General features: G+C 44.6%; 1 protein-coding gene across 2 annotated transcripts in view; it reads right to left on the bottom strand.

The window, feature by feature from the left end:
* Positions 1-601: 601 nt before the first annotated feature.
* Positions 602-27,715, bottom strand: part of Ift56 (intraflagellar transport 56) — a 39,123-nt gene continuing 12,009 nt past the window's right edge. Inside the window, exons 8-18 of one of the 2 annotated variants that reach the window (XM_051174684.1) lie at positions 25,400-25,474; positions 22,961-23,063; positions 21,361-21,416; positions 19,842-19,895; positions 18,430-18,493; positions 14,546-14,634; positions 13,429-13,512; positions 12,240-12,309; positions 5,347-5,453; positions 1,855-1,988; positions 602-756 (exon numbers count right to left, since the gene is read on the bottom strand). In XM_051174684.1, coding sequence (XP_051030641.1) covers positions 645-756; positions 1,855-1,988; positions 5,347-5,453; positions 12,240-12,309; positions 13,429-13,512; positions 14,546-14,634; positions 18,430-18,493; positions 19,842-19,895; positions 21,361-21,416; positions 22,961-23,063; positions 25,400-25,474 — 948 coding nt within the window. In that variant the 3' untranslated portion in view covers positions 602-644. Of the gene's footprint in view, positions 757-1,854; positions 1,989-5,346; positions 5,454-12,239; positions 12,310-13,428; positions 13,513-14,545; positions 14,635-18,429; positions 18,512-19,841; positions 19,896-21,360; positions 21,417-22,960; positions 23,064-25,399; positions 25,475-27,715 lie in introns of both variants that reach the window. The other variant, XM_051174683.1, reaches the window with a different exon arrangement.

Raw genomic sequence — 27,715 nt, forward strand, 5'->3', positions numbered from 1 at the left:
GCTTTGTTTGCTAAAATACAAGGCAGTAGTGACTCGAGATTGGTACGCCTCCAGAGATGCCACATTTTCCTTTCCGTCGCCTTTAAAAAACCTACAGTCCTCAGCTGTCTCAAGGTAACAAGCTATAAGCAGCAGCTCAATGACTGAGAGAGTGGCCCTCTAAGCCTGCTCTCTACTGATGACTGCAGTTTGGTAGAGGATCCAACGGCCATCCTTAGAATCACACAGCTGGGAAGACTTCTTCTCCCAGGACTCAGAGATGTATTCTGCATGGATGGCTAGTGTACAAGCTGACAGAAGATGATCAAATGATAGCAATTCTTTAGTATAAAAGTACTTGTCACAGCAGCTACAAAAACATGTCCTGAAATGCTAACAGAAAAAGAAAAACAAACTATTACCTACTCTTAAAAGCCAGTAAATTATAAGAGTATTCTGAGTGGTTTTAGACAGTTTTAGAGGAAAGGCACCGGGAAGCCTAAAGTCCTTTTACCAATAGATTCCATGGTGTCAGTACAGAGCAGGGAGATCTGCGCCGCCTGGTGGCTAAGTCTTCACGTACCAGCCACTCCTCCTGCCGGCTGTCCTGGCTCTCACACTCAAGTGTGAGGGAGGACGCTGGCCCTGGCCGAGGCCTCAGCTCTTTAGATAGGCACTCTGTTCTCCTTCGCCCACTTCTTCATGACCCTGATGATGTACTCCACTTGGGTGTTTCCTGTGCTTCTCAGCAAGTGCAGCACTTCCCGGAGGGTCTCTCTGGGGAAGGGGATTGAGAGAGCACGCGGTCTCAACAGAGAAGGAAAACCGTCCCACAGATTTATGTAAAAAGGGTTCAGATATACTAAGAATAGATGAGGCTAGCATTAAGGGCTAACATTTGGTGACTACCCAGCATTTACACTTGACTTAAAAATGTGTTCAATTGATGTGTGCATGCATGTGCTCCTTTGTGCGTTTGCCCGTGTGTGCAGGTGCCTGAGAAGGACGGAAGAGGGCATCGGACCCCAGGAGCTGAAGTTACAGGTGTTTGGGAGCCTTGACATATGTGCTGGGATTCAAACTCTACTGCTCATGACTGAGCAGCAAACGTTCTTAACCACGAGCATCTCTAGCCCCAAATCCAAGTTCGCTATAATTAACACTTGGATTTTAGTTGAGGTGGGCAGAACTCTGGCAACTGCCTGGGTGTGGCCCCCTGATAGTCTTGTTTTCTTCTCTCTGAGGGACCTCCTGCACCTGACTAAGTGCTTTTGTTTGGGGTTGTAAACACAGGGCAGAAGGTAAATTTTGATAATTTGCTTGCAAAATTTTACATTTTTCTACTCATATGGCATTAAGCAATAAATATATTACATAGAATTTTTAGAATACTGAATTAATGAATTAATTTTAGCCAAGGCTAGCCTTTCTGGACTTGAGCTCACAATTCTGCTTCAGGATCCCAAGTGCTAGGAATTAATTTTGAAATATTTTAATTTCTATTCACATAGACCTATAAGCCTCTTAAGTTTTACATAACCAAATACTTCAACATTTCCTGGAATATAAGAAGGCAGAAGCAAAAAAGAATTCCCAACCATGTGTACTATATTCCTATTACTTTAAGGCCTAAATTAGCCGAAGGAAAAGCCAACAGGCTTTTCAGAAAGGGGACTGGAGCTTGTACACTCTGCCCTGGACTGGAAGCTCTTGTACGCTTAGTGTCCTCAGCATGTATGACCAACCGTCATTTGAGTCCATAACATAAGACAGGAAGAAATGATCTTACAGAAGACATTAACCTCTCAACGCTCCTACCCTTATGATTCCCATAGGCACCCTCCCACCAGGGTGCCTCCGTCCACTCTTACTTACTTGGGCTCTCTCCCCGCTAAAATCATCTGGAAAATGCCCACACAGGCGCCCCTTTTGCCTTCCCAGTATTCGGGGTTGGGATCCAGCCTCTCTAGGACATCGAACGCCTTGGCGGAATAGTAGAACTGGCCCATCTGCACAACAGAAGCATGGTGGGCAGTGGCATTTAGTCAAGAGTGTGATAAAACACGCAGAGCACAGAACACAACAGCTGAAACCAGAACCAGTTTAAGTGCACAGGGTGCCTCAAAGCCACACACCCTTACTTTCTGTGACCGAACATTTGTCTGCATACCGTTGAATCATGCTGCCGTCAAGACATTTCTTATTTCTTGTAATTCTACTCCACTCTTGTGAGGAACTGAAGGTATTTTTCAAGTCTCCTCCACACATTACCCTAACCTGATCATCTTTCCCCAATTATCCTAAATGCTTAGAATGCCCAGGCAGTTACGATTCTAAGCACAAAAATCTCCTAAGTCATTTTTGGCAGACATCTTTCCCAAAGACATGACACACTCCCTTGTTCTCACAACACATGCTGAGCACAGCAGATGGGGCTTTGCTGGCTCCTAACTGCAGGGTGGCCCTCTTCACTCTGACGTGGCCCCTCTCTCTGCCTGCTCCTCGGCCATTGGCCAGTCCCTGACATCTAGCTGGAGTCTCGGCTCTATACTGCAGAGAGAGCACAAGCTTCCTCCCCCAGAGCCTAACACCCTTCCCTTGCCCCTCTTTCTTCCTATCTCACAAAACAAGTGTCCCTCTTCTCAGGGTTAAACTTTCTGTCTTCGCAGCAGACATGCAGGGTGAAGTGTGAAGCATGTACAGCTCCCCCGCGTACGAATACAAGGGGTCCACCCAGGTTCACAGCTCGTGGGAAACCACGCCCCGGGGTCCCCGCTGCTCCCTCACTCTGCAGCAATCGCTATTCTCATCTCTACGCTCAAGTCTTACTTCCTGTGTACTTTTATCGTCCACCTCTGCATCTTTTAAAATTAGTTTTAAACTCTGTGTTGCGGGGAGTGATGAGAGCTACAGCATGTGGGGAGGTCCGAGTAAAACTTGTGGTGTTCGGTTCTTTCTTTCCACGTGGGTACCAGGCATCAAACAAAGGTGGGCTACGCTTAGAGGCAGGCAACTTTACCTGCCAAGATACCTCACTGCACCTCGCTGCATCTTTTAAGTGATGTAGTCAACAAGTTTTGCCTCTTAGAGCTTTACCTACATGAAATACTTTTTTATTGTGTGCCTTCAATTTGACTCAGTTTTAATAATCACCTATGTTATTATATATAGCACTAATTAGTTTTTTATTTTCTAAGGTATTTCCTTATGTTTTTATTTCATTGTTGGTTTCCCTGCACACGTCATGGCAAACATGTGAAGGTCAGAGGACAACCTGTGAGAGCTGGTTCTCCGTCGGTCATGTGGGTTTCAGGGATCACACTCAAGCGGTCAGGTTTGGCAGCAGGTGCCTTATCCACAGAATAATCTCATTGGCCAACTTGTAGTTGGTTTTACGTATAGAGGTGTTTCACCCACATTCATCTGTGTGGGTGCCTGGTACCCATGAATGTCAGAGGAGGCATCAAATCCTGAGACTGACGTTGCAGATGGCTGTGGTTCACCATGCAGTTGCTGGAAATCAAATGTGGGGCCTCTGGAAGAGCAGCCAGTGCCCTTACCTGCTGAGCCATCGCTCCAGCCATTAGCATCCCAGTTTTATTTTTATGTGTGGCTTTTGAGTCTGTCCTGGAACTCGCTCCATAGACCAGGCTGGCTTCGAACTCTGAGATCCGCCTGCCTCTGCTCCTGAGTGCTGGGATTAAAGGCAAGCCTCACCACTGCCCAGCAATCAGTTTTATTTTTAAATAATTACAGATCTATAGGAAGTTGTAAAGATAGGATGATATCCCCTGTGCCTCTCACAATTTCTAACAACGGTTATAGCTTCTACAACTATAGTAAAACATTAAACTCAGGACGTTTACATCAATCCTGAGTAGAATGCTAAGTTCCTCCACACCAAGATCCAGATTCCTCCATCACCAGAGATTCCCCTGTTCCTGTCTCACAGGGACTTCAAGCCCTTCCCTGAGTACTCGGCGTCCCTGACACCCGCCCTTCTTTTCTTGATAACATTGACATTAATAATGTTATCATTCAAGGATTTTTTGTTTTTTTTGAGACAGGTTCACTGTGTAGTCCTGGCTGTCCTGGAACTCACTCTGTAGACCAGGCTGGCCTTTAACTCACTGAGATCCACCTGCCTCTGCCTCCTGAGCACTGGGATTAAAGGTATGTGCCACCACTGCCAGGCTCAGGAATGTTTTTTATATATATTATAAAACACCAAACTATTTCTTTACTCAGCAAAATGTATATGATATTCCTTATTAATTTGGGTATCAATTTGTTTTCACTATAATCACCTTGCAAAAGTAGGGATTCTCCCCCAGATTTGGTTTGGATATTGAGATTGATTATACCCCCCATAAGGAGTATGAAAATATTTATCTGTAGAATTGAGATCAATAAATTTATTTACTGTGGCACTGTAAGTTGAACTCAGAGTCTTGAGCATGGTAGGCAAACACTCTACCATGTACCTATTTCATAGCTTCACAGCTGAGGGGTGGATGGAGGGAAGGAGGGAGGGAGGCTGAGAAAGCAGGAAAAGGTGTGTGTGCGTGCGCGTGTGTGAGTGTGCGTGTGCGTGTGAGTGCGTGTGTGCTGCAGCGTTCATATGGAAGTCACAGGACAGCTCTCAGGAACTGGTTCTCCTACCATGTGGGACTCAGGGACTCTTGGAGGCAGGTGCCGTTACTCATCTCACCAGCCCTTAACCTCAGTTTCTGAGGGCTTCATTTTTCTTTTTCTTTCAGACAGGATCTTTCTATGTAGACCTGGTTGGTCTTGAAATCACTACATAGCCCAGGTTGCCTCTAAACTTGTAGTGATGCTCCTGCCTCTGCTTTCCAGGTGCTGAGTCCAGAGGCTGCTCCATCATATCTAGCTAATCAGTGCTTAAATGCTGATGGTGAGTCCTAATCTGTTTCCAGATGACATTTCTCAAGTTTCAGAACCAAATTTCTCTCAGCTGAATATTTCTAGCTGGCAGCTGAGATTTCATGGCCTTAGAAACCAGAGCTGCCTTCTGAATCATTGTTTATATGCAGATGAGACTCTGAAATACTAACCCATCCCTGCATACACATAATTAATGAAAAGGATGACAATCTAGCTGTGTGGTGGTGGCGCACACCTTTAATCCCAGCACTCAGGAGGCAGAGGCAGGTGGATCCCTGTGAGTTCAAGGCCAGCCTGGTCTACCGGGCTGTTACACAGAGAAACCCTGTCTCGAAACCCATCCCTCCAAAAGGGGGAGGTGATATTCTTCTCACCAATAGCAAGTAAAATCTCTAGGGTGAATAATTAGCTGATGAAATGTGACAGTGATCCTGTTTTCCCTTTCCCATCACCCAAACTCACCTTGTAACAGTCATTAGCAATGAGCTGCAAGAGGCTGAAGGACTCGCCAGAAGTTTCCATCTTGAGATAAAGTTCCCAAGCTAGTCTTGGTTTTTTATTCATGATATCTACAAAAGAAAACAATTATGTTACTTATTATTTACTTATGACAGTGTCTCAAGATATTACCTAAGTTCAACACAAGTCTCCAGCCGCAGCCTTGAACCTCTCAAGTGATGGATGGGATTATAGGTGTGTACCACCATTTTTTAAAATTAATTTGTGTGAGAGTGTGTGTGTATGTGTGTGTGTCTGTGATGTGGTGTGTATGTATGTATGTGTATGGTGTGTGTGTGTTTGTGTGTGTGTGTGTGATGTGGTGTGTGTGTGGTATTTGGTGGTGTGTGTGTGTGTGTGTGGTGTGGTATGTTGTGGTATGGTGTGGTGTGTGTGTGGTGTATGTATGTATGTGTGTGTGTGGTGTGGTATGGTGTTGTGTGGTATGGTGTGTGTGTGTGTGTGTGTGTGGTGTGGTGTGGTGTGGTATGGTGTTGTGTGGTATGGTGTGTGTGTGTGTGTGTGTGTGGTGTGGTGTGGTATGGTGTGGTGTATGGTGGTTTGTGTGGTTTGTGTGTGTGATGTGGTATAGTGTGGTGTGGTGTGTGTATGGTGTATGGTGGTGTGTGTGTGTGTGTGTGTGTGTGGTGTGGTGTGTGTGGTATGGTGTGTGTGTGTGTGGTGTGTGCGGTATGGTGTTGTGTGGTATGGTGTGTGTGTGTGTGGTGTGGTGTGGTGTATGGTGGTTTGTGTGGTTTGTGTGTGTGATGTGGTATGGTGTGGTGTGTATGGTGTATGGTGGTGTGTGTGTGTGTGTGGTGTGGTGTGGTGTGGTGTGGTATGGTATGGTGTGTGTGTGGTATGGTGTGGTGTGTGTATGGTGTATGGTGGTGTGTGTGTGTGTGTGTGGGTGTGTGTATGGTGTATGGTGGTGTGTGTGTGTGTGTGGTGTGGTGTGGTGTGGTATGGTATGGTGTGTGTGTGGTATGGTATGGTGTGTGTATGGTGTATGGTGTATGGTGGTATGTGTGTGTGTGTGTGTGTGGTGTGGTGTGGTGTATGGTGGTTTGTGTGGTTTGTGTGTGTGATGTGGTATGGTGTGGTGTGTATGGTGTATGGTGGTGTGTGTGTGGTGTGTGGGTGTGTGTATGGTGTATGGTGGTGTGTGTGAGTGTGTGTGGTGTGGTGTGGTATGGTATGGTGTGTGTGTGGTGTGGTATGGTGTGTGTATGGTGTATGGTGTATGGTGGTATGTGTGTGTGTGTGTGTACCCTTGGAAGCCAGAAGAGGGTACTGGATCCCCTGAAGCTGGAGTAACAGGAGGCTGTTAGCTGACTTGGTGCTGGGAGCTGAATTCTTTTCTGCAAGTACAACAAGCATGCTTAGCCACAGAGACATCACTTCAGCCCCAGGCTTAAGCCTTTTAGGTGTTTAAGAGAGAATTCCTTTACTGTGCCAGTCTGTGGACTTGCAATTTTACACCCAAATACAAAATGGTGAATGTTGCCATGTAATGGTCTCCTTTCCAGAATTAGATCAAAGTTAAATTATTTAAGACTTATAAAATTATCTTTTAGACTGAGTTGATTTCTAGAAGTTTTCACTGGACTGGAGAGTATATCCATTATTCATTCAATCCTGATCATAGTTTCACCCTCACAGAATTGGACTGCAAGCCAGGTGTGGTGGTCTGTGCTTGTAATTTTGTAATTCCAGATTCCAAGGGATCAGGGTTGGAAGTTCTAGGCCAGCCTGGGACCCAGAGTGAGACTTTGCACCACCAACGAAAAGAATATGTAATTGCTAAAAATTTCCTATGACTACAAAAACTTACTGACATTTTAAGACAGTTTTAAGATGTTTATTATCATGTGTGTGAGGCTGGTGTTTGAGACTGAGGGGCATGTGCCAGGGTCAAAAGACAAATCTGTCAGTTCTCTTCCTCCATCTTTATGTGAGTTCCAGGAGACAAGCATTTACCCACTGAGTCATCTCAGTGGCCTTAAGGCACATTTTAAATCAGACTGAATGGTAACAATGGCTATGCAGAGGCAGATGGATCTCTGTGAGTTCAAGGGTTTCAAAACACAAATTGGGGAAGAGATAGCCTTTTCAATTAATGGTGCTGTGGGAGTGGGCATCTGCATACAGAAGGATAAAATCAGATCCCTATATGACAGGGGATGTCCTTCTGTATGCTGTGAATGTATGTTTCTCTTATTGGTTTATGAACCAATGCTTTGGCCAATGGACAGGCAGGATGTAGCCAGGTAGGAAGTACAGGCAGGGCTACCAGACTTGGAGAATCCAGAGAAAAGAAAAGCAGAGTGTGAGTCATCAGGGAAACGCTGTGTAGCTGCCAAGAGAGTAAGAGACTCGGGCATCACCCATAAGCCAAGACCACATGGAGACACATAGATTAATAGAAATGGGTTAATAATTAAGAGAGAGCTAGCCAATAAGAAGCCTGAGCCATAGGCCAAACAGTTTATAGTTAATAAAAGACTCTGTGTGTTTATTTGGGACTGAACAGCTGTGGGACCTGGTGGGACAGAAACTTCCGTCCACACCTAACTCTCACTCTACTTAAAAGTATGGATCAAAGACCTTAACCTAAAAGTTGAAACTCAAAAATTGTTAGAGGAAATCACGGGGAAAATACTACAAGATAGAGGCATAGGCTTTCTCAAAAGCATTCTCACAATTTAATAACCGAGGTCAAGACTTAACACATGGGATTTTACAAACTAAGAAGCTTCTGTGTGTCCTAAGAAACACGGGAGTGAAGAAGAAGCCTTTGGAAAGGGCAAAAATATCCTTACGCTATATATCTGATGGAGGGTTACTGTCGGGAAATCACCAATAAGCACATGAGAAATGTCCAGCAACCTTAGCAGCCAGAGAATGAAAATTAAAACCACATGAGATTCCATCTCTTCCAGTCAGAATGGCCATCAAACAAAACACACACAGAGCCTGGAGAGAGGGACTAAACACCGTTGGTGGGAGTACAAATTGTAGTAGGGAGTAGTCAAGATGTAGGATGTGACTGAAGAGGTCCAGACCCTCTCTCCAGTACGATAAGACCACATGGAAACACTTAGATTGATAGAAATGGGTTAATATTTAAGACAGAGATAGTCAATTAGAAGCTCTAGCCATTGGCCATCAACTTTAAAACTAACAGAGTCTCTGTGTTATTTTGGGACTGAAGTGGCTCTGGGACCAGGCTGGCAGGAACACGCTCTTAACAAAATGGAGCCTACAACGTGGGTACTAAGAACTTCCATTTAAAACTTGACAAAAGCTTAAACAGGGATTTTAGAAACAAAAGAACAGAGACAAACAAGGCTTCTTGGTAGCAGCATTTTTCTCGGGTGGGCTCTGTTTTGATAGAGACAAGCAGAGACTCTCGAGGCTCCGCTAAGGGAGGTTTCCTGACTCAGCAGCATAGGCAGAAAAAACTGCAGGGCTCTTTCAAGAGGCCCTGGTAACAATTGAATGGTGTGTATGGGAGCTGGCAGTGGCAGTGACCACATCTTCAATCAGGCAGCATGCTGTTTGATGGCAGTGCAGACCAAGGCGGTGAGCACAGCTCTCAGTGCTGGTGGTAAAGTTACCCTCCCCATCTTGGATAGACTGTGGCTAACACAGCTGTGGCTTTCATTTTAGCAATGTTGTTTAGCAGATAAAAGACTCAAGGCCATAAAAAGATAAAGATTTACAGAAAACACAGATTAAAATAAATAACAACTTCTAAAGGTTTACAGGGTCTTTAAAAATATTCATAGGCTTGGGAGAGAAAAAGAAACAGGACAAAGTAGTTTAAAAAACAAGAAAGAAAGAGAAAAAAAGAAAGAGATTAGTTGGGTGTGGTGGCATACGCCTTTTAATTCCAGCACTCAGGGAGGCAGAGACAAGCAGATCTCTGTGATATCAAGGCCAGCCTGGTGTATAGAGTGAATTCCAGGGCAGCCAAACGTACACAGAGAAACTCAAAAAAATGAAAAAAATAAAAGAAATAGAGTAATAAAAAAGCCACCTAAAGATGGGAAATACACAGAGTCTGGATACCGTGTGCTGCTGTGTCGTCTTTGAGTTGCTCAATGGCTAAGGAAGGAACAACAGCTGTTACAATACACTTGATTATCAACGCTGCTGAATTAACCCAATTCATTTATTTTAAACATGTTTGACTTCAAAATTTAAGTCTAAGGACAGGTTACTGGGGAAAAGAATTTCTATTTTTGTTTTCACAGAAAATGAACAGCTGTGGATTCCTTCCAGACTAAAATGGTTTGATCAAGCAAGACAGTGTCCCAGGTGATCCAACATTCAAAACAGCTGGGACAAGGCAGCCTTGCAGACTACAGCCAGGATTTTTGCGTCTTCTTAGGATCCCCATGGTATTACAGGGTCCCTAACCAACAGGAAGCACTTTGGAGAAAATGACACCAAACTTCCCAAATGTTGTCTATAAATGTTTGTTTTCATCTAAATGGGGTTGGTTATAAATGGTTAATGATTGCAACCAATCTCTTTTTTAAGGTAAAAAGGGGATTATGATATAGAAATGAATACTTTGTTTTGGAATAGATTTTTATTTATTGATACAAATTTAAGGTCCTCTTGTTTAGGTATTGTATTTATATAGCTCATTTAAAATGTAATGTATAATTTAATACAGACTATAGATAGTTACCTATAATAGTCAAAACTTATGTTAGTTAGGATTTCTAGATATACAGAGATATATTTGAGATGGATAAATATTCTTCAAACCTTTCAAAGACCTACAGAATATGGCATTTAAAATGGTTTAGGGTTTTTCTTAACAGTGAGGCACAACTGCTCCTGGCAACACCAGCTGCGTCACAAAGGAAGATGGACATCGAAGAAACTCGGTATGGAGTTTGCTTCCAATATGGCAAAACTAGCCATTTGGGCAACATACTGCTCTTGTCTGGACTGTTTGACTTTATGCTGTATAAACTGGACATGCAGGACCCACAGGAAAGGGACTGCTGATACAAGATGGACATTGATACAGGATTCCTGCTTCATGGAAGAGTCTGCCAGACAGTCTGCAGGACACAGAGAAAAGTGACTGACAAACTGCCAATACAGGTGGACAGTTTAAACTTTCCTACTTTGCTGAGGAGTCTGCCACACACACTATGGCCTATGGGCTGAAGATGGAACTTTACAAAAGAACTTCAGGTGATTGACCAGGCAGTGAGTTGTCTCTGTCACTTCTAGAATTTATATATTATCCTTCTGTGGACTTTGATGGAGTTGAAGACAGATAGTTATCGTTATAGTTGTCCTTAGGATTAAAGATAAGTTACATATAAGACTTCAGACTCACAAAGATAGGACAGATGATAGAATACTTTCTTTAATTCCTGATAATGTTAATGGACTAAATATTTTTAACTATAGTTCTTATTTGATAACTGTTTTATTATATATTTTACTATGTTAAAGTTAAAACCCTTCTTTTTATTTTAGACAGAAATGAGGAGATAATGGGTGATATAATTCTGTAAATATGTTTCCTGTATTGGTTAATGAATAAAGCCCTGTTGGCCAATAGGAAAGCAAGATAGGTGAGACTAAGAGACAAGGAGGATTCTGGGAGATATAGTAGGGAAGAGTCAAGATGTAGGATGTGAGTGAAGAGGTCCAGACCCTCTCTCCAGTAAGATAAGACCACATGGAAGCACTTAAATTGATATAAATGGGTTAATATTTAAGACAGAGCTAGCCAATTAGAAGCTCTAGCCATTGGCCAACAGCTTTATAACTAATAGAGTGTCTGTGTGTTATTTTGGGACTGACATGACTCTGGGACCAGACTGGCAGGAAACTGCTTGCAACAATAAATTAGTCCAATGGTACAAAAGTCCATTCTCAAAGTTCCTCACAAATCTCAAAATAGTGGGGTTGGGTTAGAGTGCTACAGAGCTAAGCTACCACACTCAAGGCCCAGGTCTGATCCCTCGCACCACAGAACAAGAAAACAGGACTACACTGTGACTCCAGGCCTTCATACCACAGACTCTGCACATCTATGTGTATTTCTGCATTATTCATCAGTCATGCTAGAGAAACAGATGAACAGATAAAATATGGTACACACACATACACACACTGGATATAAAGAACAATGAAATTATGTGTTAGAAAATATGTACAACTTCAGAGCATCATATTAACATATGAAAACTCAGACAAATACATGTCTTCTCTTGTTTGTGAATCTTAGATTTTACACAGATTCACAGAACCATTTCTCCATAGGATATAAAAGCAGAAGGGGGATGGGGAATGAAGGAAACTACGGGAGGAAATGTAGGGTGGGTATGGTCAAAGTATGATCTATGTGAAGTTGTCCTGATGAAACCTGGCACTATGTATAATGACTATATGCCAAAAAAAAAAAAAAAAAATCTGAGAAAAGAGGAAAAGATATGAGAGACTTATTACAGCTTATCAACGGACAAAAATCCATTTTGACATGTTGCTACTTTTCAGGCTGGAAAATGAAAAGATAAAACCAGTGTGACAGCAGCATCACTCTAATGGCATTGAACACAGGGTCTGGAAGCTGACATCTTGCAATAGCAGTGGTGTGTCAGTGTGGAATGCTGGCATTAATCATGGGTGACCTTACACATCCCATTCACATGGCAGCTCTTACCGAGAAACATAGATAACCCTTCATTCAGAATCTACTCACTCTACAGAACACAAAGAAGTGTAGAAAATGCTTAATGTGATTTCCAAACAGATTATATAACAACAACAACAAAAAAGTATCCTTGTAATGTTGAGAAAGAAAAAAAAAAACTTACAGCATCTAGCTAACCAACTGAGGTAGATGTAATCATTTTTCAACTTCTCACTTTGGATCAAGAGGAAAACCTATGAGAGAAAACAAAGGAAGTAAACATAAGGCCGGGTAAACAATAACCCTGATATTATTAACTAGGCCAGACTGCTGTTACTGTAGCCTTATATCTAATAGCAAAATGGAAGTTAAAGGAAAACATTATTATACAATCTGAATGTTGATTGATACTGTACTTTTAAAAAAGATTGTTTTTGTGTGTGCATGTGAACCTGCTTGAGTTTATGCACACCATAACATACAAGAGCCCACAGAAGACAGAAGGTGTGGATCTCCTGGGATTTGGATTGCAGGGTATTGTAAGCCACCATATGGGGGAACTAAACCCTGGTCTTCTGTAAAATCCTAAGTGCTCTTAATGTTTGAGTCATTGCTCCAGCTTGATAGCTTACTTTTTAATGTAAACCATGATGAAACAAATTAAAACTATTCATTTACTCTGTGTGTGTGTGCATGCTTGCACACACAGAAATATATGGTGGATGTGTAAGGCCATGTACATGCGGAGCATAACCTTGCCGAAACAGGGCCTTCCATTTCGCTGCTGCAAGCGCTGCTTTCCCCAGGCTAGCTGGCCTACAAGCTTCCAGCCAGTTCCGTTTCCGCCTCCCCTCAACAAGAATGCTACCACAGCCAGTGTTTTATGTGGCCTCTAAGGATGAACTTGGGTCACCAGGCTTGCAAAGCTAGTTCCTTAACCCACCCACCCATCTCTCGAGCGGGGTGGGGATGGGGGTGTCTTGTTGTATGTAATGTAGGACCCTGTGCTACTAAGTGCTGGGTTTACAGGAATGGGTGGGGTACCAATCCCGAGCTAAATCAACCTATAATAGTCCTTTACGGTTGGCCATTCTGTTCTAATGAAAAGACGTAAAGGATGCCTTCAGATATGCTCATTCAAATGCCTTTTTACAAGCAGGCACCTTACTAAGTGTAACTTTTTGTTTTTGTTTTTTGTTGAGACTGGGTTTCCCTGTGTAGCCAGCCCTGCATGTCCTCGAACTCACTCCGTAGACCAGGCTGACCCAGGCTGACCTCAAACTTACGGAGACTCTCCTGCCTCCGCCTTCTGATTGAAGGTGTGTGCCAGCTGCCTGGACCACTGCAAAGAGAGAACAGGAACATGTACATACCTCTTCCCCCTCACTGGTGTTGCCCGTTGCGGCCTTGGCTTGTGCATAATTAAAGTTAAAGATGTCATCATTGTAGAAGTAACTCTGAAAAATGTGCCAAGGATGGGACACACTGAGTATTAATATGGAAAATAAAAAATCATCAGCTACACTGACTAAAACAACGACCTGTTTAAAGTTTATTATTGCTGGGCATGGTGGCTCACACACCTTTAATCCTAGCACTCAGGAGGCACAGGCAGACAGATCTCTGTGGGTTTGAAGTCAGCCTGGTCTACATAAGGAATTTCAGGCCAGCCAGAGTGACATATTCAACCCTGTCTCAAAAAAAAAAAAAAAAAAAAAAAAAAAAAAAAAAAAAAGCGTGTGTGTGTGTGTGTGTGTGTGAGTGTGTGGTATGGTATGGTGTGTGTGTGTGTGCATGCATGGTAGTGGGGTGATGTGTGTCATGGCACATGTGGTGGTCAAAGGATAATTTTGTGCTGTCAGTTCTAGCTCTTTCCTTCTGCCTTTAAATGGGTTCCTGGAATTGAACTCAGGTCACCAGGCTTTCAAAGCAAATTTTCTGCCTCCATAGAAATAATCTTAAGGAATTAAGCCAGGTATGGTGGCACACACCTCTAATCCTTGAACTTGGAAGGCAAAAGCAGGCAGATCTCTGGGTTAGAGGCCAGCCTTATATACATATAGAGTTCCAGAATATCCAGGACTACATAGAAAAACTGTTTCAAAAAAAAATCCCCAAAGCTAACAAACAAGAAAGGATTTGTATCAATTCCTTGATGCTAGCCATACCATCAGAGAAAGGGGGTAGCTACAAAAGTGTAACTTTTGGGGAATGGCTGCCATTGTCCTTGAAAAACTTTTCTTGGTTTTTCTTTTTTGAGACAGGGTCTCACTGTGTATCTCTGGCTGTCCTGGAACTCACTCTGTAGACCAGACTGGCCTCGAACTCACAGAGGTCAGCCAACCTCTGTCTCCTGAGTGCTGGGATTAAAGGCTTGCATCATCATGCCCGATTTGGCCTTAAACTCTTAATTCTGCTTCAGCCATCATTCATCTAACACAGCATGTAATGTGTTTCACACATAAAGTCACAAAGATAATCCATACTGACCTTAAAAGAGTTGAGGTAAATCAAGACATCATCAAATTGCTTAAGCAGGAAGAAACAGGAAGCCATGCACTGCCTCCCTGGTATTGTATCTAAAATGGGGTAAAGCAAAGGAAGAAGAAACCATAGATATCCATAAAACCAGAAGGTGCCTTTTTTTTTTCTTTTTTCTTTTGGTTTTTCAAGACAGGGTTTCTCTGTATAGCTTAGGAGCCTGTCCTGAAACTTACTCTGTAGACCAACAGGCTTGCCTTGAACTCACAGAGATCCGCCTGCCTCTGCCTTCCAGTGCTGGGACTAAAGGCGTGTCTTTAGTTAAAAATCTGCATTGCTGTAGAATTCAGAAATAGGAATGCAGCAGGATGTGATGGCACACACCTTTGATCCCAGCACCAGGAGGCAGAGGCAGGTAGATTTCCTTGAGTTCAAGGCCAGCCTGGTCTCTATAGAGAGTTCCAGGACAGCCAGGGATACACAGAGAAACCCTGACTCCTAGGACCTCTGAGCCCTGATTTTGAAGTTGTAGATTCTGCTGGCCCCAGGCTCTAGGGTCAACTCCCAGATTCCACAAGAAACATGTCCCCTGCAAGTATGCTGGCTTTAGTATTCCCTAGACTGCCTTCATGGGGTTTTGGTTTATGCAACTGGTAATGACCTCAACTCAATCAACGTGGTCCAGTCTCCACACTGACTTGTGACACAACCTAGCAGCTCCAAATCAAGCAGGGAAATAATGTGCCATGGGGCTGCCAGATTCTGATCTGACCCTACGCTTGCCTGACACTTCTACTTACGATAGCAGGTTACTAGTGAGACACCCGACTCACACCGTGACATTCCAAGACTCCATGTTCAAGACCCCTTACAGTCTGTCACGCTCCATACCTCTTTCTGTATCATGCTCAGGGTCTGCCTGTCCCACTGGACTGTAAGCCACACAAAGTGGGACTTCTTGTTTTATTTGCTGCCGTATCTCCAATGCTTTTTAGTAAATGTTTCTTGTACAAATCCAAAACTGAGGTAGGGAAAAGAAACGCCATTCAAAAATAGTGCTGGAGAAACGTTTGGGAATCTCCAGGGGCAATTTTAAAAATGTTAACAGTCAGTCAGCAAGCACACGGTTTTTCTCTATAGACCAGGCTGGCCTGGAACTCAGAGAACACCTACCTCTGCCTCCAGAGTACCTATCACTACGAGCAGATTTAAAGTTTTTAATGGGGATGGGGCAAGAACTCAGTGTAATGACATATATCTGTAATACCAGGATTAAAAATCTACCAACCAGAGAGCTAGAGAGATGGCTCAGAGGTTAAGAGCACTGGCTGCTCTTCCAGAGTTCCTGAGTTCAATCCCCAGTAAACATATGGTGGTTCATAACCATCTGTAATGAGATCTGGTGCCCTCTGCTGGCATGCAGAGCATCCAGCATGCAGAGCATCCAGAACATTGGACACATAAATAAATAAGTAAATAAATAAATCTTTAAACAGAGGCAAGCAGATCTCTGTGAGTTTGAGGCCAGCCTGGTCTACAAAGCTACGCAGAGTTTCTCTGCCTCAAAATAAATAAATAAATATCTATGTATCTTCCCCACCCCAGATTTATTTATTATTATTATTATGTCTGCATGTATCCCTGCAGGCCAGAACAGGGCACCAGATCTCTTTACAGATGGCTGTGAGCCCTCATGTGGTTGTTGGGAAATGAACTCAGGGCATCTAGAAGAGCAGCCAGTGCTCTTAACCACTAAGCTATCTCTCCAGCCCCCTTTCTGTCTTTAAAATCTTTAAGATTTTATTTATGTGTATTTGTGCACATGTGTGGAGATGCCCAAAGAAGCCAGAGAAAAGGATCACATTTCCTGGAACTAGAGTTAGACAGTTGTGAGCGGCCCAAAGAGTGTTGGGAACCAAACTCCAGTCCTCTGCAAGAGGACTCCATGCTCTGACCCACTGAGCCATCCATCTCTCCTCTTTTTAACATTTAAAGTATGTGTTATTACATTCATTTACACATTTTGAATAGTGTGTATATGAGTGTGGGCGTGAATCTGCTATGGGGACCACGCGGAGGTCAGAGGTCAAGTTGTAGAAGTTGGCTCTCTCCTTCCATGTGGTTTTTGACAAACTTGGTCGTTAGGTTTGGTAGCAAATGTCTTACTCCACCAACTCAGCTCAATGGCCTTTACTTTTCATTTGTTCTTATTTTATGTGTGTGACAAATGTGGTTGTATGTGTGATGTGTAGGCATGTTTGCCTGTGTATGTACCACAGTACTCATGAGGGCTCAGAGGGCCACCTCACGTCGTCCCTTGCCTTCTAGCTTGTCTGAGTCAGGCTCTGGCAGTTTGGCTGCATATGCTAGGCTAGCTGCCTGGAAAACTGCCAGGGTTTCTCCAGTTGCTGCCTCCCACTCAGAGCAGGAGCACTCGATGACAGACGTCTACCACCCTGCCCTCACTTTCGTAGGTGCTAGGGATCCAAACGCAGGTCCTCATGCTTGTATTACAAGTGTTTGACCACTGAGCCATCTGCTCAGTCTGGGGTTATTTTTACAAGCAACAAAATATGTTCTGAAGCCAGGCTTTGCTAGACATGGCAGTGTAGGCCTGTAATCCCAGCACTTGGGACTCAGAGGCAGGATGGTCATGAGTTCAAAGGCAATCTGGTCTGCATCGTGAGTTCCAGGCCAGCCAAGACTACATAATGAGACCCTATCTCAAATAACAACGAAAGTGACATTTAGAGGCAAATGGGTGGCAGCCATGGTGAGTCTGCACCCATGGCAGAAGGTTAATACATAAAGAGTTGCTAAAAATTCAGTCAACCAGGCAGTGATGGCACATGTCTTAAATCCTAGCACTCAGGAGGCAGAGGCAAGTAGATCTCTGTGAGTTCGAGGCCTGGTCTGCAGAGTGAGTGCCAGGACAGCCAGGGCTGCACAGAGGAAACCCTGTTTCAGAAAACCAAAAAAGGAAAAGGAAAACGTAATTTAGGCTTACAATTCTCAGGAACTATGGAGCAAATTTATTCCTGCTTATTTATGTATTCTTACATCACTCTTTTAAAAATTGTACTTCTTTTTATGTGCATTAGTGTTTTGCCTAAACGTATGTGTGTGGATCCTGTGTGCCTAGTGCCCAGAGGCCAGAAAAGGACATCAGTTCCCTGGGACGGGAGCTACAAACAGTTGAGTTGTCATGTGGTTCTGGGAATTGAGTTCATGTCCTTTGTAACAATGACAGAGCTCTTAACTGATGAACCACTTCGCTAGGATCATATCCTTTCTCCTTTCCTCTTTTTCACGACAAGGTTCCTCTGTGTAGCCTTGGCGGTCCTGGATCTCACTCTGTAGAGCAGGCTGGCCTCAAACACACAGAGATCTGAGTGCTGGGGTTAAAGGCGTGCGCACCACCACTGCCCCACCTTTTTTAAACCAGCCTACTTCTATTTTGAATTACGTGCACGTGTAAGCACAGGTGAGGTCTAGAAAGGGACACTGGATCCCTGCGGCCGGGGTACAGGCAGGTGTGGACCGCCTCACACGGGATCCCTGCGGCCGGGGTACAGGCAGGTGTGGACCGCCTGACACTGGTGCTGGGAATTGAACTCGGGTCCTCTGTGAGAGCATCAGATGTTCTTAACCCCTGAGCCATCTCCGGCCATCTCTGTCTCCAAGGGGTAGAATTATAGGTACCAGCTATCATGTCAGCCTAACACAAGACCCTGAGAGTGCTAGGTGAGCGTGCGCTGTTTCCTCAGCCCCTCTCCAGTTTCTAACCCGTTTCATAACCAGAAGCGTAACACATCCCTAGAGTCAGGCTCCACTGCTCAATATCGCCGACTGCAACCATGCACTGTGCTCAAACGCACAGGTGGTAGACATACCGCATTCACTGGCTGACCCTCCTACCAACTGGAAAAACTGCTGGGCAATTTTCATGTGATCCCTCTGCAAGACAGAACAGAACTGACACAGAGAAGCAGGCACACGTATTTTATTCATATTAGACTCATGATCTCCATGCATTTTCCTGTATGGTGTCTAACAAATAGCCTTGCTTTAAATCTCAAGCTCTTATTAGTTTATTATTACAAGCACCTAGAAAATTACAACCTGAAATTTTGTGAAAACTTAAGTCAATTATAGAAGAAGGAAACCTCAAAATCCCACCCTAAAAATCCATGCATTAAATAAGTAAATGTATACATTCAACAAATATGTAACACACTTTCTGTGTCTGAACTTTGTACAGGAGCCACAGATGTAACAAGGATTATTAAACTAATGAATAACTCATTGATTTATACAATAAGTATTTGCTGCCATATGGAGAGACCCAGAGATTAAAGGGTTACTTATTGCATTCTTTGTTTCATAAAGAACTTAATATGCTACACTAACATGGATTTAAAACATAGTTTATTTCTGTCTGCCTGCCTGCCTGCCTGCCTGCCTGTTGCTGAGAAAGGGTTGCACTCTGTAAGCCAGGCTGTCCTTGAACTTGAGATCCTCTTGCCTTGGCCACCCAAGCCTGCAGTTACAGGTGAGAGCCACCATGCACAGCAGCAGCCTGCTGTCCAGGCTGCTTTTGTAGTTATAAGAAGCTCTTTAGCCCAGGGGTGGTAGCACACGCCTTTAATCCCAGTACTCCAGAGGCAGGTGGATCTCTGAGATGGAGGCCAGCCTGGTCCAGAGTTCCAGGACAACAAACCCTGTCTCAAAAAATCAAAAAAAGAAAAAAGAAAAATAGAAAAAAAAGAGAGAAAGAGAGAGAGAGAGAGAGAGAGAGAGAGAGAGAGAGAGAGAGAAGAAAGAAGGAAGGGAGGGAGGGAGGGAGGGAGGAACTCTTTAAACCAAGCTCTGGGGAGTCTCGACAGGAAGGACTGAAGATTGGTGTAAGCTCAAGGCCATCCTGCGGTATAGTTAGTACATGAGACCCTGTCTCAAGAAACCAGAATTAAAAAACAAACCAAAAAAGCTTTTCTAGAAGATATGGGGGTGTATATCCAGTACCTTAAACATTTTTCTGGAGAAAAAATTTTTCCCATTTTATGACTAAAGCTTACAAAATCCACACAACAGAACTGTTTTGTAGGGAACTGAAGGGCTGAGGATGTGGCGAGTATCTCCCCAGCTTAAGGCTTTGCTCCCAAGCATCCCACTTCCAACAAGAAAGCACAAGGACCTGCAGAACCCAGCGACTGTAAGCTTGTTACTGGTTACACATCATCACCCACCCCGGTTTTCAATAACCAGAACTTTGCAAAGTATGGATTACTGATGATTTCATACTCACCGAACCCATTTCCTGGCCGAGGGCTGCATTAACAACTCCCTTGAGAATATACTCCTGGAAAAACACAATCACACCATAAACTAGTGTGGGCTTTGCTACTGGCCCTTCCACCGACCCTACTTCACATGCTCACTGCCTTTCTCTGTATACCCTGGCTTATGGAAGGGTGTGGGGTCCAGTTTGACCTTTGCTAGGCAAGTGCTCATATAACAGAGTTCATCATTGCAAACGTTCAGTCCTAAGGGAAAAACTCAGTGGAGGCCAGGGAGACGGCCCAGTCGGCAAAGGACTTGCCATGTAGCATGAGCACCTGAGTTCAATCCGGGTCCAGGACCCATGGAAAAACCACATGTAATCACAGTGCTGGAGCGGTGGAAACAAGCACATCCCTGGGGCTTGTTAGGCCAAGCCAGCCGAGCCCAATCAGCGAGTCCCAGGCCAGTGAGCGACCTTGTCTCCAAGCCAGCCGAGCCCAATCAGCGAGTCCCAGGCCAGTGAGCGACCTTGTCTCCAAGCCAGCCGAGCCCAATCAGCGAGTCCCAGGCCAGTGAGCGACCTTGTCTCCAAGAACAGGAGAGATACTGCTTGTGGGAAAATAACTACTACATACACATCATTCCCTGTTTCCAATGTCACAACAACCATGTTTTGGTCCTTTTCCTAAAGGAAAAAGAGGACATCTGATACCCACTGGTAAGATGCGCTCTCTTTTGGAGTCCTGTGGTCTCATCTGCAGCCCAGTGCTTTCAGTCTCTGCTAACGTTTTAATAATACTTTCCTTAGCCGTGTCATGACTGCCCTAAGTGGTAAAGACTCTGGAGCCTTCAGTTCCCTTGAGAAAAAGACTTGTTTAGACTCCATCTGCTCAGGAAGTAGTTGTCAGTATTTTTTTCATTCTTTATTTTTTTTAACATTTATTTAGTGTGTGTGCGCTCACATGTGCTCGTGGGTATGTGTACGCGCTACAGCACGCATGTGGAGGTCAGAGTTCATTTGTGGGTTTCCTTCCACCATGTGGATTCCAAGGACTGAACCCTGGCTGTCCGGCTTGACGGCAGGAGCTTTACCCACTAAGCCACCTTGCCGGCGCCCTCCAGTCCTGTACTCAGTGAAGGGATGCTTACTATGTACTCAGCACACAGTGTCGGAGATACAAGAGAGACCCAGGCCCTGACTGCAGAGAATGGACAACGTACAGAGGGAAGAGACAAGTTACACACTCTTACATCGTGACAAAGAGTATCTGCGTAGTTCATTTCATTAGAAGTACAGATTTAAGTTTTCCAAACAGATTTTAATATTTTCAAACTTTAGATCTCTTTAGGAATCAAACAGATAGTAAGGGACTTGAACCACATACTTTATAAAAGCCCAGAACATTCATTCTCACACTAAAGCCCCCCCAAACAATCGATGTATACTACAATGACATCTTCTCTGACATGCGTACAGCAGCACGTCTGCCTCCAGTGCTGTGTGCACAGCACTTACCTAACTGGAACTCAGCATTTCCAATTACCTGAGGCGTCGTCGGCTCCAGATCCTTGATTAAATTATAAGCTTCCTGTACGTCATCTGCAATGTAAGAAATTAGTCATTATCTGAGCTTGTATTTCAACAAAATTCTCTCACACAGTCACTAGCAAAGTGAGTGTGCAGTATTCAAATATTCATACAAAATAGGTAGGGGCCAGCTTAGTAATAGAGTGCCTTTACAGCAGATGCAAGGCCACACGTGTGAGCATGCGCGCGCGCGCGCACACACACACACACCACCTCACACACATACACACACCACCTCACACACATACTCCACACCTCACACACACACACCACACCTCACACACACATACACCTCACACACACACGCACGCACACACACACTCCACACCTCACACACACACACCACACACACACACCACCTCACACACACACACACCACCTCACACACATATACACACACACATACTCCACACCTCACACACACACCACACCTCACACACACACCACACCTCACACACACACACACTCCACACCTCACACACACACTCCACACCTCACACACACACACCACACCTCACACACCACACCTCACACACACACACCACACAAACACACAGAGAGAGAGAAATATGTTTTACCTGACCTTTAGTTCTCTATTAAGTTGATGGTTTTTACTTTTCCTAAAGAAAACTGGTATTTTTCTTTTCAAAAAAATGCATGAGACCGATTAGATGAGACGGATTAGGCTGGATTGGCTGACCAGAGAGCCCCAGGGACCCTTCAGCCTCCACCTCCCCGGTGCTGTGGTCACACACGCATGACACTAGCTGGCATTTTCACATGAGTTCTGGAGCTGGAACTCAGGTCCTCCTGGCTTTCCAGGGAACCGTGTTAAGGACTGAGTCGAACCCTGGCCCAGGAAAAACATCATCTTTAGGAAACTGACACTGAGCCACAAGACACCTAAAAAATGCTCAAGTTAAGAGCACAGGCTGGGGCCGGGCATGGTGGCCACACCTCCAATCCCAGCACTCGGGAGGCAGAGGCAGGCAGAGCTCAGCTAGTTCGAGGTCAGCCTGGTCTACAGAGCGAATTCCAGGACAGCCTGTTACACAGAGAAACCCTGTCCCAAATAAACAAAACAAAACAAAAAATCCTTGAATGATAACATTGTTAGTGTCAATGTTATCAAGAAAAGAAAAAAAATTGAATTGAAGACCCCAAAGGAAATTGATAGAGAGGGCAGCGCAGCAAGGAGAAGCAGCGGGAGGAGGAGGGAGCGGCGGGAGGGGGGGAGCAGCGGGGGGGCGGGGGGGGGGGGGGGGGGGGGGGGGGGGGGGGGGGGGGGGGGGGGGGGGGGGGGGGGGGGGGGGGGGGGGGGGGGGGGGGGGGGGGGGGGGGGGGGGGGGGAGCAGCGGCAGGGGGGGGAGGCGGGGGGAGGGGAGGGAGAGGAAAAGGCGCGGCTATCACGTATCATGAAATTTGTTTTTTCACGACCATGTCGCAAATATGTATTTGGAAGTGTTATACATTTAAAATGTGTACAACTAGTTCAGTAAAATCAACTATTCTAAATATCTTTCTTCATAAGTCAGAACCGGACAAATTTTCCTTACCTTGGCGAAGGTAGTAAATCACGAGGTTTAGCCTAGCTTCAGGAATGACGTCAACCAAGGGAGGTAAAACCTGCAAAGCCCCCTCACCTCCTCGGAAAACAACCTGCACAAAGACAGAGCGTTACTGTGGCATCACGGGTGCGTATGGCCGCCACTGGAAGTGCTAAGGGGCCCACTCAGGAGGCAGACGTAAGGGGTGCCAGTTCAAGACCACATTGAGCTTTGCAGGGAAACCGTGTCACCTCAGCATTACAAAAGTGCTGAGCCCATATGACATTTCTATAACTTTTCAGAGCCTGTTTCCTTCGTTTTCCAACAATAATTTTATTAATGGAATGAGTTAAAATGGGCTGTGTGGCAATAGTAGGTAATTTAATTCTACAAATATTCATTAGTACCTACATGCCTGCTCCCATAGTAGGGATTGGGGTTACGGCAGGACCAATTCACTCCCCTGCAGCCTCATAAGTTATTCAAGTATGGAGAGGCCCCCGGGAAGCAAACGAGGGCTGGTGATATGACTCAACGGGGAAGGGACCCACGACAGAAGTAGAGAATTAACTCCCACAAGTGACTAAAAATGTGAAAGACAAGCAAACAAGTATGCTGTCAGTTGATAAGGGTTATAAAGTTAAAACACAAAAGCAGCCCGGTGAGATGGCTGAGCAGATAAAGGCCAGTGCCTTCAGGGTGGACAACTTGAGTTCAGCCCCCAGGATCCACACTGTCAATTTCAGCACTTACCACACATACACAGGCGAAATAATGTAATAAAATTCAAACAATTTGCTCACACTACCAAGTGTTCAGAGCACAGTATACTGTCTACAAGTACACTGAAACTAAGGTCACTGGGGATGAGCCACATCATTTTTTCCCTCAGAATATTCGTTTTCATGATGTTTTCTGGCTCCTTTTTATGTCCCTTCCTTTAACAAGGAGATGTCATCTGCTTCCTTGATCCTAAGACTGTAACTCCATTTCTCCATTAATCACTGTGTTCTGTCTTCCCAGAGCAACAGCCCTACTTCCCAACTTAAGCACACACAGGAGCTTTTGTTCTCGTGTGAAATCTCTACTTGTGCCTTCTGGAGAATGTCCTTTTTTTTTTCCTTTCAACGCTAAACTTGAAAAGCTGTGGCTGACTACTAATCCCTCACACCCTGAGGCTCCTTAGCCTCCTCCAAGTGTGTCTTCTGCTCCCAGCACCCTGCTAGACTCACTCTCACATGTCACTCTCAAATGTCCTCGGGGTGGCTGTCCTGTGCTTCTCTGTGGTCTGACACTGCAGTCTTTAACATGGTGGCAGTACTCCATGAGATGATGCATGTTGCACAGAAAAGTTAAAAGCTGGATCAGCAGGCAGAGGCTGGGGTTACAACAGGTTGAACACACCCAGAACCAGAAATGTCTGAGTGTTTCTGCTGATGCCAGGAGTGTAAAATTCCACACATGACCTCAAAAAGTAGGCTTGGCTGAGTGTGGTAGCATATGCCTTTAATCTCTGTGATGGATCTCTGTGATTTCCAGGCCAGCCTGGTCTATATGGAGAGTTCCAGGCCAGCTAGGGCTACGTAGTAAGATCTTGTCTTGCCAGGTGGTGGTGGCACATGCCTTTAATACCAGTACTCAGGAAACAGGGGCAGGCAGATCTCTGTGTGTTCGAGACCATCCTGGTCTACAAATCGAGTTCCAGGCTCCAAAGCTACACAGAGAAATCCTGTCTCAAAAAACCAAAGGTCTTGTCTCAAGAAGAAGAGGAGGAAGATGAAACAAAGCAGAGACAGAAGCTGTAGTTTTTGTTGCCTCTGTTTTTAGATGAGGAAGCAGACCACCACACAACATCATTTGCTTAGTGCTCCAAGTATCTGGCTCGGAAACACACAGTCTGCATCTCATTATGTTGCATGGTTGCTAGAATACAACTTCATCTGAGCTTAGATTCATTTTAAGAAACGGCCATCATAATCTAGCCCAAAACCTATTACTCATCCAGCTTTACTTTCCACTTTCTCCAGTGTGAATTTACAGCACTGGTCCAATCATCTTCTGTCATCTTACATGTCACACTTTCAGAGTCATGTCTCGGATGAGAATGAACCCTCAAAGACTCAGCCTGCCTTCGAAGATGAAATAGTCATCCCTACTTATGACAACCCACGAGGGTATGTTCCTCTGCCTTTTCCCCAGGGACAAGGGAGACGTGGGTCTGCCTTGCCTGGCCCTTCTTTCCAATTATGACCCACATCTGTCCTCCCAATGAGAGGGTCCCTAAGGAGAAAGACAGGCAGGTATAAGAAACCCATTTCATGCCTTCCACAGGAGCCAGGCATTCCTTGGAATAGTGCCATGTTTGCTGGGGAATCTCCTTTTACTCATCTTTAGTGGCTGTGAATTATCAAAATAGGACTCAAGACATCAAGGTGGGGACTTACTCACCAGATTGTGCCTGATGAGTTCTTTAGCAAATTCAAAGGGAGAAGAGGCATTGTCCATCAAGCTTTTGAGTTCTGCCTAAAATGTAAAAAAGAAAGCGTTACCAAGGTAATAAGCACATAGTTCCCATTCTTAAGGTTTATTTTGTTGTTCTGTTTATTCAGGTCTCTTTTTAGGTCCCTCTGTGTAGCCCTCTGCAGCGGCAGCCCCGCACCCCTGCGGTGAGATGGCAGGCAGAAGCAGTATAACGACAGGAAGCAGAAGCGTGCAGCACAGCAGCAGAGAGAAAAAACAATGAGGTGGGAGGGGAGAGCTGACTTCCCAAAAGCTATCCTCTAACCACGGCACACACACCATGTACCATGCGCTTGCATGCACCATGCGCTTGCATGCACCATGCGCTTGCATGCACCATGCGCTTGCATGCACAAATGCACGTATACAATAAATAAATATTCATGTGACCAAGCCTGAAGGTCTAAATTCAATCCCAAAATTTATACAATAGAAAAGAATAGATTTCTGCAACTTGTACACTGACATTACTTGTACAATGTGCACACATGTATACACACATATAATGTACACATAAAGTCTAAAGATAAGAAAACATATGGCTGGAGAGATGGCTCAGCAGTTTAGAGCACTAGCTGCTCTTCTAGATGTCCTGAGTTGAATTCCCAGCAAATACATGGTGGCTCACAATCATCTGTAGTAAGATCTGGTGCCCTCTTCTGGCATGCAGTCATAACATGCAGACAGAATACTGCATATGTAATAAATAAATAAATCCTTAAAAAGAAAGATTTTAAAAAATGTTTACTAAGCTGGGCTTAGTAGTGCAGGTGTTTAATTCTAGCTCTTAGGAAGCAGAGGCAAGCAGCTCTCTGTGAGTTTGAGACCAGCCTTGTCTACACAGGGTGTTCCAGGACAGCCAGGTCTATATTGTGAGACCCTGACATTAAAAAACAAATAGTCAGGAGGTGATGACGCATGCCTTTAATCCTAGCACTTGGGAGGCTGGAGGATCTCTGGGTTCAAGGCCAGCCTGGTTTACATAGAGAATTCCAGGAGCCAGTTACACAGAGAAACCCTGTCTTAAAAACAAACAAACAAAACAAAGTTTAATAAAAATCTCTAAAAATTATTAGTGAGCCAGGTGGTGGTGGCACAAGTCTTTAATCGCAGCACTCAGGAGGCAGAAGCAGGTGGATTTCTGTGAGTGCGAGGCCAGCCTGGTCTACAGAGTGAGTTCCAGGGCAGTCAGGGCTACACAGAGAAATCCTGTCTTTAAAAACTAAACAAAGAAAGGAAGGAAGGAGACAAGAAGGAAGGAAGAAGAAAGGAAGGGGGAAGGAAGGAGGGAAGGAAAAAAGGAAGAAAGGAGGGAAGGAAGAAGAAAGGAAGGGGGAAGGAAGGAAGGAAAGAAGGAAGAAGGCAGGGATGCTCTTACTACTTTGCAGAACAAGTTACTAATGGCAACACCTCCATCATGTCATCTCTTTCATGTTTACTTCAAACACAGCCCTGAAAAAGTCACTGCACCCCCAGCACACAATAATGACATGGGATTATTTCTTCCTTCATGATTATTTCGAAATCATAAAAGACATTCTGTTCTCCAGAACTTTGTAATGCATTTTAGGATGTTCTGTCCATGATCTTCTGAGGCAAGGGAAATACTTTTTCTCTCAGATAAGATTCCATTACACAAGCTCTGTTCACTTATATTACACAAATTATCCCGCCTGTTCTTAGATAATTGGCCAGTCTCGCTTGCTCTGGGCTCTCCTACGGCTGCAACCTCAGCACCGCATCCACCTAGCATGTGATTCTGTGCTCCCCACACTGCATCTGCCTCCAGAAGCCTCTTTGTACCTGGCTTACAGAGGATCCCTGTGGCAGGGCCAGAAAGTACAACGGGTGACAAGTGAGCTGCCCAAGGACAGCATCTGAGGGGTCGCTCACTTGGTGCGCATGGTGAGAGAGCCAACGCGGCCCAGGCAGCTTCCCGCCCCATTCAAGCCCGAGCCTGTCTCACACACTCCGCAGAGCTTTAGGGACCCAGTGACCTCAGACCACACTTTCAAATTATTGGACATTATTTAGTTTAATGTTCTTACTGAAAACAACTAGAATAGGGGGATTATTGCACATTTTACACTAAGCTGGGCAGCGGTGGTGTATGCTTTTAATCCCAGCACTCAAGAGGCAGTGGCTGGTGGATTTCTGTGAGTTTGTGGCTAGTCTGGTCTAGGGCATCTATGGCTACACAAAAATACCTGGTCAATTTTTTTTTTTTTTTTTAAAGTGAAGAGA

Source organism: Phodopus roborovskii, unplaced genomic scaffold (assembly GCF_943737965.1).
Source record: "Phodopus roborovskii unplaced genomic scaffold, PHOROB, whole genome shotgun sequence".
Lineage (NCBI taxonomy): Eukaryota > Metazoa > Chordata > Mammalia > Rodentia > Cricetidae > Phodopus > Phodopus roborovskii.